Genomic DNA, 11,490 nt, shown 5'->3' on the forward strand with positions numbered 1-11,490 from the left:
GTTACTGTATTTACTCTGTACTACTGTATTTCTTGTTTAATGGTAAGATCTTTATACGCATTTTTCATTGTTACTGTATTTACTCCTTCATATTTTTTCGGAAGATATATTCATAACCATATATTTGATTTGTGTACTATGAATCAAATCGATATTACATACATTTAATAATTAAATTTTTTACGTAATTAAAACCATTTGTTGATTATTGTATTGTAAAATTAATATTTTTTATTCAAAATTTAAATATTTCAAACTAGCGGACAAGCAATATTCTCGGCCGGCCGCTAAATTTGTATTGAACCACTGATTTCGACAATTCTTGATGAGTTTCACTAGACAGGGCTGCTGAAACATCTGGGACCCCTGGGAGTACGATTCCTCACAAGGGTTTTCAATCTGTCCCTGGCCACTCTCACCATCCCTGACAAGTGGAAAGCAGGGAGAGTGGTCCCACTACTGAAACCTGGGAAACCCGCCAACCAAGGGGAGTCTTATCGGCCGATAACTCTCCTTTCCCCAGTAGTGAAGACACTTGAAGCCCTCCTACTCCCACTCTACACGAAACACCTGGCCCCAGCCCCACATCAGCACGGTTTCCGACGAGTGCACAGCACCACCACTGCACTCACCGCCATAAACGCCCAGATAAATCGCGGGCTTAACCAAAACCGCCCCTGCGAGAGGACTGTCCTAGTAACGTTGGACTTGAAAAAGGCTTTCGATACAGTCAGCCATTCCACGCTACTAGATGACATTTATCAGTCGACACTCCCGCCAGGGCTGAAGAGGTGGTCCGCGAACTATCCCCAAAATTTTGGGTGTAACCTTTGACAGCTTGCTCTCCTTCTCTGCGCATACAACCGCAATTGCCACAAAAGTCCAAAATCGCAACAAGGTCCTCAAATCGCTGGCCGGCAGCACTTGGGGCAAAGACAAAGAACTGTTGCTTTCGAAATTTAAGGCAATTGGCCGGCCGGTTCTTAACTATGCTGCGCCTGTCTAATCGCCTGGAACTAGTGATTCGTAGTGGACAAAGCTACAGACTTGTCAAAATACCGCCATTCGGACAGCGACCGGGTGCCTCCTGATGTCACCCATACAACACCTGCACAACGAGGCACAAATGCTCCCAGTTGTGGAGCACAACAAATTGCTCAGCAAGCAGTTCCTACTTGGATGTTACCGCAGGTTTCATCCCTGCAGACACCTGCTTGAGCCCGAGCCGCCTCCCAGGCACGTCAGCAGACACCTTCTAGACTACGCTGACGAAATCCAGGATAAAACTGACGGTAACCTACTGGACCGGACAGTATTTAGACAGTCAATAAACGACATTCACCGGGAGACCGTTACCACCTTCTTGAACTCCCGTCCTGTGAATGCCGTAATCGGAGTCCAACCACCACCTATTGCAGACAAAGAGCTGCAGCTTCCCCGTGAGACTCGTGTAACACTGGCACAATTACGTTCTGGATACTGTAGCAGGTTAAACTCCTCCATATCCAGAATCGACCCCGACATATACCAAACACATGTCCGGCATGTGAAGGTACCCCGCACGACACTAACCACCTCTTCACATGCCCCCTTAAACCGACTCATCTAACACCCCCTCTCCCTCTGGACCCAACCTGTCGAAACAGCATGTTTCCTGGGCCTACCCCTAGATGAGCTAGACGAAGACGAACGATGATATGCCTACACTGACAGGGCTACCTATGCTGTTAACAACAACAACAACAACAACAATTCTTGATAAAGAGAGATGCCCGCTCTTTTCGGCAGTCACGATTCAACGATGCACAAAATATACTAGCTGAATTGGGTAGATGCTGCACTATCTGGTGGAGCAGGTAGGTGTTTTATAACGATTACAAAGAAATGTTTACATACTTACGGTTTCCAAGCACTTAGTTTGACATTGTTTCTGACCGATCTGATTGCAGGGGAAGGTGCGATCCAATTCATTGGTAATCACTGGAGTACCTTCTGGTGGTTCTTTTGCACCGCGTTTTATTTGAGATGAGGAAAACGCCACAAGTGCAAGGTACGCGCCGTTCACTTTCAGTTACCCCAACTGTAATGCTTTCGCTGTCTGCTGAAATTTTCTTTCTATAGTTTGTCTTCAACGTGAAACGTTTATCTTGGATTGCATTTATTTTGCCAAAAATTAGCTTCTTGAATGTAATTTTCATAATACCCGCCTCCACATCCTGTCTTAGGTTAGGCTAATGAGGTTGCTTGTTTTTAACACAAGACACCCGGTGGCCCTAAATCCCATTGTGATACCTGCATTTGTTTTCCTTCCTCTATCTAAGTTGCTTAAACCACTTAGATCTTTTTAAGAAGGTAACTAGTCCCTTCAGTGAGACATTTTGTAATTTCCCAGGTCGTCAAAGAAATAATCGCTAAGATATTTGGCACGACCTCTTTGAAGTGCAGGACATTCACAGAGGAGGTGTTGTACCAACTCAATTTCTTCTTCATCTCCACAGCTCCTGCAAAAGTCAATTGTGAGGTACACCCATTCTATTGGTTAAGGTGGCAATAGTGCAGTGACCCGTTATTACAGGGTTTGATTGAAAAGTAATGAGCCTTCCCGCGCGGAGCATCTGCCAAGCGATCAACCGAATCGGCTGGTGGGGGAAAATGATCGTTGGACCTTCCCCTTCCACTAGAAACCGGCCCCAGTTCGCTGGCAACAGCGGTGCAGTCAACATCGCTCCGCACGTGAAAGCTGTTTTAAAAGTGTGTTAGGATTTTGCAGTGGCGAAAATGTAGCGATCGTTGAAGGGAAGTTACTCGATCAAATTTTGCGTAAAGCTAAACAAAACGATTACCGAAACCATTGGGCTACTCAAGGAGGCTTACGGGGACCAATCTTTGTCCAGTGCCCAGGTAAAACGGTGGCACAAGTCATTCAAGGAAGGCCGGGAGGACGTCGAAGACGAACAGCGATCTGGAAGGCCTTCGACGACGCAAACAGACGAAGATGTGACAGAAAGCACTGTAAACGCGGCATTTTACAAAGAAGTGCTCCTTCGGTTGAAAAACCGCGTCGCCTGCGGCCCGACCTCGTCAACAATTGGACCCTTCATCACGACAATGCGCCAGCGCACACCGCCTTCCTCTGCACCTCTGCCAAGATGTTTCGACGGGTTGGGTCCAGAGGGAGAGAGGTGAGATATGGTCCCACTTTTTTCAGTATCAGCATGTTTAGTCCGTCACGGCCAATGGCTTTAGATAGTTTCATGTGTTTGATAGCCCCCTGAACCTCATCGCTGAAGAAAGCAAGTGATGCACTGTTGTATGTCAGTTTGTGCAGCCGTCTGGTACCAATACGCTTGGATCTGTTGGCCGGAGGATGCAGAATAAATTTCCGGCTAAGATAGGTCGCGCAACTCTTCGGATCCGACGAAGCAGGACCGTTGAAGGTGATATCCACCTTGTCATTGTGCCTCGTCGGGTACGCAGGGACCTTACGATGGACCAGAGTTTGTTTGCATCAGAGGTGAAGTTGCGGGACTTCAGATGCTCCTTCCATTTGTTCCGCTTATGTCGGGTTACCAGTTGCCGAATCTAAGAATAGAGATCCTTTATCCGAGGATCCCCGGGATCGGCCTGGCGTAGGAGATCACACTCGTTCGCCAGAACAGCTGCTTCAGCTGGGAGATTGGGACGTATGTTCCGGACTCTTCCAGCAGGTATGAAGCGAGCCGCGGGCTGTGATCGCCTTGCGGAATGCGCGTTCGCCTGCGCGCACATCGGTGGGAATGGGGAGAGCGGCGAAGATGTCTTCAGTAATTGCCGCGAATCTGGTCCAATCAGCTTTGTTGAAGTTAACGTATGACCGGTGATCCGCGGAAACAAAGTCAGCAGGTCTTTCGATCGAGATGATAATGGGCAAGTGGTCTGATGAAAGCGATAGCATAGGGCGCCAGGTTATACTATTTATCAGACCTGCACTAGCAATTGTGATGCCAGGCGAGCTGCTGCAATTGCCTACTACCCTAGTGGTGGCGTCGTCGTTTACAGTGCTGAATGTCGAATCGTCTATCTGCTCTGCCAATAGCTGCCCCCTACTATAATTTGATAGGCTTGAATGGCAAAGATCGTGATGCGCGTTAAAGTCATCTACTACCAATCGGTTACCACCCCTTATGAGCGCACCAATATCAGGGTGATATCCTGCCGGGCAGCAGGTGACAGGGGGTATGTACATATTATAAATTTCGAGCTCGGCATCGCCTGACCGGAAAGCTATCCCTTGACATTCTAAGGTGCTGTCCCTGCGGTCGATGCCTTCATCGATGAGACGATACTGCACTGTGTGGTGGACTATAAACGCTTGGCCACCAGCTCGCGATAATGTCTGTGCACGTTATAGCCATCCCTGGTTATCACAGGAGAGCTAGCGTGCAGCTTGGTTTCTTGGACCGCATCTATTGGGATTCCGTGTCGGCTCATAAAGTCGACTATCTCGTCTACCTTGCTCGTTAGTCCGTTAAAGTTGAATTGAAGAAACTTGAAGTTTATCGGCAAGGCTGTTGCAACACGGGGTGTGAGGGACACGTGTGGTTGCCTACGTTGGGCCTGCTGTGCATACGCTGTTGTTGTTGCGGCCTGATGATGGTGGGCGGCCGCGCTACGGGGGGCGGTTGCAAGTGCAGAGCTCTGCAGCAGGGGGCAACGTAGTCAGTTATCCACTCACGGGTGGTGTGCAGGCCGGAGCATCTCCGAAAGTGCAAAAATTGCATTTGACTGATGCCAGGTTCCTAAGTTTTCTGGTCTGACACACGGAACAGGCTGTATGGGGGACCAAGAGCTGCTGGTTTGTCCCCGCACTGAGATTGGAGCAGGAGGGAAGGGGGTGGGCTGTGTTTGTTTGTTAACAGTAATAGAAGCCCCGCCAGTGTAGGGTATATCACCGGTCGTCTTCGTCTAGCTCATCTAAAGGTAGGCCCAGGAAACATCATGTTTCGACGGGTTGGATACAGAGGGAGAGGGGGTATTCGATGAGTCGGTTTTAGAGGGCATGTGAAAAGGTGATTAGTGTCATGCGGGGTGCCTTCACATGCCGGACATATGTTTGGTATGTCGGGGTCGATTCTGGATAAGTAGGAGTTAAACCTGCTACAATATCCAGAACGTAATTGTGCCAGTGTTACACGTGTCTTACGCGGAAGCTGGAGCTCTTCATCTGCTATAGGTGGAGCGGGCTGTGTTAGGGGAGTTGTGTTGCGCTGATAGGCTCCTTACCGTAGAGGTATGGGTTGTGGTGGCGGTTTGTAGTGCCAGCCTATCAGGGGAGGTAGTAGCTGTTGAGGCATCGGACGCCTGGTGGCGGGAGCAACACGTGGCCACATACCGTGTGGACCACTCCCTGTGTGACTTAAGACCTGAACAGGTCTTAAGGTGTCTCCACCCGTTGCACTTATTGCACCTAATCGAGGTGGAGCCGTTTATGGCATACGCAGCAATAGAATACCTCTGGCCCAAGGCCCCTGAGGAGAAGTATTTGGAGCAATATTGCTGCAAGGATTTGCTCCTGTGACGCAAGAGGTGGAGTGATAAACGGTTCGCTAGACAGGGCTAGTGTACAGCGGGCTTCAGCCCTTGGTCGGGAAAAACCCGAGTCATTCCGGTAACGTAGAACCGACTGCCATGGGAATGTCCAATCAGTCGTTGCACTGATAGCAACGAAGCAACATGAGTGAAGCATTTTAGAAGACTAAAGCAGGCACGAATGAAAATTCGCTCCGTAGGTTCCGATCATTTTTATAATACAAGCTCCGATATAATTTGACTTTCGTTACGACTTTTTTGAAGAATCACATTATTCGGTGTTATTTACTTTTTCTTCATATAAGTTTCTCAACAATTCGTCATACTTTTTCGCATTACATTTATTATTCATTTTTAAGTATACAATTAAAATATGCCCATAAGAAATACATTATTTTAATGTAATTAGCATTAAATCTGAATATAATTCAAATAGTGTGTTATTGAAATATTTCATATACTGGAAAGTATGTTGAATTTGTCGTAAAAGAAGTGTTGGTGTTAAATTATTAATAGCAAATAAATGAGAAAACTAAGTAAGTTGCAAATGGCCAAGAAAATATACAAATGAATGTAAAGTACCCATACATGCATATAATATATATGTGTGTATAAAATTACCACAGGGGCACAATATCGAGCATCTCTGATGTAAATTTCGTATAGGAAATGAGTTCTTGAAAATATATACATAGTTCTTTTTAGAGTGGGAAAATATCAAAAGCCAGTTGCAGGTTGAAAACATTAATCTCTTCAATCTCTTAATGCACACCCTTGCAAGAATGTAGAAAGTGCTAAACAATTTGCTTGCTTTTGACTAAAATCAAAAACATTAACTAATTCGAACAATAAATGTAGTAACTAGTTTAAGGGGGGGTAGGGTTTTTAGGGTAAAAAAATTCGATTTTGGTTTATTTGAGAAAATGAATGTACATAATCTCAAGAATGTTGTGTCCAAATTTTAAGTCAATCGGTGCAAAACTCACAAAGTTAGAGCATTATAACCGTTGGCCGCTCCGACTCGGCTACCTGGTATGGTCGAACTTTAAATCGATTTTCTGGAAAACGACGTTTTTCAAGTCGGTGGACACTTTTTCTCTGACTCTACTCGGCCGATCTACCTGAAATTTTGTACACACTTTCTCTACATAATTACCGAGGTAACCCTGGGAGGTTTTTTTGTTTTTTCAATTTTTATTTATTTTACAATAAACAATATTATGCGATTTATCGTCTAAAAATCGAACTTCTACTTCAAATGTTAAAAAAAATTGAAAAAAAAATTTTTTTTAATAAAAACTCGACAGGGTTACCTCGGACAATTAATTACCTAATGAAAACTCTTTGATTTTTTGATTTCAGATGATCCAATGCTGAGAAAAACTGTCCACGGCAGATTGCCTTTTTTTCGAGACGTCTGCGTAGATCTGCTGTCAACGGCGCAATTTTGTATATTTTCTTGTGAAACTTTTTGAAAATATTTCTGAAATATGAGTCTACAGTATACTAATTGGATAAATAAATTTACATGAATCATCTTTCCAAAAAAAATTCTTAAATAAGTGCATATTTTTAGTGGAATTAACCCTACATCCCCCCCTTAAAAAGATCTATTCAGTGCACATAATTAATGTTTGTGGTTTGAGTTGTTATTTTTCTTTTCTACATTCAATTCAAAAAGCTTTGACACACATTTCACTCTAAAAAGAAAAATATATATTTGTGTTTGTAATCATTTTTAGTTGAATTTCTAGTGATTAATGTGCATTTCACTTTAAATCAGAGGAACGAATTGAAACTTAACAAGGCAATGCATTCAAGGGCAATTCAAAATAAAACTACGATAATATTCAGAAGTTTATTTCAAAATGCCCTTTACATTTTCCTTCGTGAAATTCTGCATTTCGCTAAAAGCGATTCAAATTTAGTAATATTTTAAATGAATGAGATGAGCCTGGTGAAAGGTTGTTTCCCTTAAAAGGTAATATATATTGCAAGCTACTTGGTTTTAGTAAAAATACGAGTTTTCATTTCCTTGAAGTTCCAAAATAGATGTTTCAGCAAACGAAGGTATTTATAAAAAAAAAATTGGGCTAATTTTTATCTACATTCGTTATTATGTGGTATCAAACACAATGCCGTGTCTTATTCCATCAGAGTCTAAGCGTACGTACTGCACCACGCTTTGTTGTTGACGTCGATGGAGTTGAATTGATACTCCTCATGCCCGACATCGCGTATGGCACCCGTGGCCTCCGTTTAGGTGTAGCTGGTGGCGTATGTGCACTTTTGGTCGGAGTATGGAATTGCACCGCACTTATGGCGCTAGCCTCTTCATCATCGTTCGATCGTAATGCAATTTCAGTGGACCCAACTCCTTCACTATCATCAGCAACTTCAAGCGTCGCAGGCGACTGTTCATTTAGCGCCGCTTCATTAAATTGTGCCATTAGATTTCGTCGACGCATACCCACAGCTGTGGTCGCTACCGGCTCACTTTGGCTAACATCTGTGTTACTACTATTTATATGCTCATATATAACCAGAGCAATTTGTATCTGTTGATCGGACAAACACCGACGATATGATATACGTAGACGTACTGGCCTATCCCAGTCATTGATGCGATGAGGTGTTGGTGGCTCATCCGTGTAATTAAGTACTTGTTGTTTAGCACGCAGCATACCAGTCGCTTCTATGTAATATAATGGCGTGTATTCATTTACTAATTTATTACGAATATCTGCGTCCAACTCCTCATCGCTGGACGTATCGTTACTCTGCATTTGCACGTCGAGTTGTGTCACTGTTGATTGCCTCTTTGAAACATGAGTGATTTTATTCATTGACGTGGGCAAACGTCGCAAATAACTGAATGGAGTTGGTAGCGAACGCTTTAAGCGCTTGGGTGCTGTAGCATCCTCCCCCTCTTCTAAATCACTTTCGGAGTCTGATGGGTGAACATTTTCAAGTTTTATTGTACTGGATGGGGGTGTCAATTCATTTAAATGCGACGTGCAGTTGCCTTGATGATCTGGTGTCTGATTGCACGAAGGCAAGGGTTGAATCTCTAAGTCATCATCTTCGAGATCACTGTCTGCATAACGTTTCAATGAAGTTAATCTAGTAACCTTGTTTAATGGCAAAATGAAATCCATGTCCCCAGTTGGCACCGATTTTCTGTAAATTTACCAGAAAGTACTAAAAGTTACAACTGCAATTTTTGTTTTGCAAATAATTACGTTTTCCAATGCGACGGACGTTGTTCAATTGGAGGACATACTTCGGCTTTATCGAAATTCGCATGATCATATTGTAAACCTACTTCGAATCTATACATATAAAATATAAAACCGGTAATTGAAGCCAATTTTTAATCATAATCAAACCTTAAATAATCATGGATCTTTGCTGGCCCGCGAACTTGTCGTCCAAACCAGTCCACTACAGCATTCGGAGCTAGTAATAATTTTAATTGCCTGCAGTCAGCAGTAAAAAGCTCCAAATATTCTTTCAACACATTGGGTGCATCCATTTCTCTAAGCAGCGCTACACATTAAAGAAAATCGGAATCAATCATTAGTTTTACCAGCAACTGTTAGCAAATCCATACTCATAACACCTACCTGGGTGTCTTCGCTACTTTCGGAGAATGATTTGATAAAATAATGAACCAGATAAGTTAATACGTTTTTCTTAAATGCATACCACACATTTGGGAAGGAATTATGGTTACCGTTTACCCAAATCTGCCTTCTTCTATTCGTGTTTAGCGTCTTTCGCACTTTTGGAGGCTTAAGTTGACAGCTGTCAGTTCCAATGCCAAATCTAAATCAATTGTAGAGAAATATATTGTAATAGTTCGGCTAATGGAATAATTAGTGTTGCCACAGTCTCTTATTATAATTTCTAATATACGGAATTCAAAAGCAAGCGGGGCAAAGCAATTATTATTGTATAACCATGTTAATTAATTGCGACTTTCGGTGCGTCAACTCGTAACTCGTTGTTTAAGTTTATTTATTAACATAATGTCAAGTTCATTGCTTTGATGAAACAAATATCTCAAGTTCCGATGGTCTTCTTTCCATCGCATTTTTTGGTTGGCAGTGATGTCAGTTTTAGCCTGAATCCTATCCGCTAAATATTCTGATGAATTTTTGTTTTTAATTTTGCGAACTGGCACAAGAGTATTTAGTTCAGATCTTTTTTTAAATTAAGCCACTTTAAAGTCTCTAACATTACCTTAATTGCTGTATATATCTACAATAGTATATTGTAAAATATGTTGCATGCCCTTATTCTGTAATTTTTGCAATCTTTCCACGAGTTTGGTTGCAGCATGTAAAGGGTTTTTCAATAAGGGCGGGTAGATGTTGAAATGGAATAAAATGGCGTTTGCTGTGTGGCACGTAGCGCCGTCCTGCTGGAACCACATGTCGTCTAGGTCCATATGGGCCATAAGAAATTGGAAGGGCCACCACGTCTACCGAAAAATGGGCGCAATGCACGCAACGTTTGCGTTAATGAACACTCATTTTGATAATAAAGTTTTATCATTTGAACGTGCTGTTCAATCGTGTGATGATTTGGCATAAACAACTGAATCACAAACAAAAGATTTGACAGATGTCACCAAAACAAAATGGCTGCCACAGGGCGCCAAAAATCGACCCGCGCCAATTGAAAAAACCCTATATATACATATATGTGAGATGTGGATCAATATTCAAATTGTGGCTTATCATGACATACATATATTTATATTGCGGCCATTATATCTACTTTATTGCAAATTCTTCTAAAGTATGCTAATTTTTTATTCAATATAATCTCTAAATTTTTAACTCTTTGTCAATTAGATATTTGATTATGTTCAAATGCCCCGCTAATGTTAATTTCTAGCATTTTTGCCTTTTTTTCATTTAATTTAATTTCCAAATCTTCTATAAGTTGCTGTTTTCTTAATGTATTAATAGGCCTAGATTCTTCACCTCCTTTTGCTTTATTTACTTCCTGCACCGGAGTTATCATTGACTCTTTCAGTGAATTTGTAAATACATCTCTCTTAATTGACGTTTTGCCATGACCAGAAGTGTGTGCCCATTTGTGCTCCAGTTATTTGTTATCATGCCCTTGCTTATTCCTAGAAAAGCTGGTTTATTTTTCACGGTTTTACGTAAATTATATTATAAAGTTCTCCTAATGTAACCTCTTAAAATTTAAATACGCGTTTTATCTCTTCAATGTAATTTACAAATTGTGCATACTCAATTGACTTACTAATTTATTCTTGCTTTGTATAAAGTAATGATCAAATTTATTTGCAACCCCATTTTCGTCGTCATATTCACCCCTTCAAATTCTACACAAACTATTTTTGTGTCGTCGTATGTTTTTATCAATGGGTTGCCCTTAATCATATTTCAAATTCCTACTGTCAAGGTGTTTTTTAGTAATGTTTCACAAAAGAAGTATTCAATTTTTTTCTATATTTGTGAATTACTGCTTTTATTTCTAACAAGTATTCCTATTATAATCGTCTGATGATTTGATATTTTTACGTTTGGTTTAATGCTACTATTTGTTTTATAAATATGTAAGACCACATAATCTATTTTTTTTTGAATGCATATTATTTTTCATTTCAATACACCAATATCCTAATATTACTAAGGCAGCCGCCGTAGCCGAATGGGTTGGTGCGTGACTACCATTCGGAGTTCAGAGAGGACGAAGAGTACTTTTTCCAATTAGGTTTTTTGTTGATAGATTACGCGTGACTACTATCAAACTAAATACATAACTTTCTAGTATTAATTGACATTTAATCATGCAAAGACTTACGCCTCAACAACGTTCACAACTCGTATAATTGTATTTCGAAAATCGATGCTTTGTGAAAAGTGTTCAGAGGGTTCA

At 41.7% G+C, this 11,490-nt stretch overlaps 1 protein-coding gene and 1 pseudogene across 1 annotated transcript; both read right to left on the reverse strand.

Moving 5' to 3' along the window:
• Nucleotides 1-110: 110 nt before the first annotated feature.
• Nucleotides 111-2,198, reverse strand: LOC128857616 (follicle cell protein 3C-1-like; annotated as a pseudogene).
• Nucleotides 2,199-5,891: 3,693 nt separating this feature from the next.
• LOC128858516 (uncharacterized) lies at nucleotides 5,892-9,361 on the reverse strand. Its single transcript, XM_054094877.1, has 4 exons — nucleotides 9,195-9,361; nucleotides 8,958-9,117; nucleotides 8,811-8,900; nucleotides 5,892-8,748 (listed from the first exon to the last, which is right to left on the reverse strand). The coding sequence occupies exons 2-4, from the start codon at nucleotides 9,101-9,103 to the stop codon at nucleotides 7,722-7,724; spliced, it is 1,263 nt and encodes a 420-aa protein (XP_053950852.1). The 5' UTR covers nucleotides 9,104-9,117; nucleotides 9,195-9,361; the 3' UTR covers nucleotides 5,892-7,721.
• Nucleotides 9,362-11,490: the final 2,129 nt, after the last annotated feature.

Source organism: Anastrepha ludens, chromosome 3 (genome assembly GCF_028408465.1).
Source record: "Anastrepha ludens isolate Willacy chromosome 3, idAnaLude1.1, whole genome shotgun sequence".
Taxonomy (NCBI): Eukaryota; Metazoa; Arthropoda; class Insecta; order Diptera; family Tephritidae; genus Anastrepha; species Anastrepha ludens.

Bases quoted from the DNA above. Each gene is read 5' to 3' on its own strand.
- LOC128858516 (XM_054094877.1), bottom strand. From the start codon at position 9,103: ATGGATGCACCCAATGTGTTGAAAGAATATTTGGAGCTTTTTACTGCT. The intron at 8,901-8,957 runs GTTTGATTATGA...TTATATGTATAG, and splicing joins AAGATCCATGATTATTTAAG to ATTCGAAGTAGGTTTACAAT. The intron at 8,749-8,810 runs GTAATTATTTGC...GTAAATTTACAG, and splicing joins CGTCCGTCGCATTGGAAAAC to AAAATCGGTGCCAACTGGGG.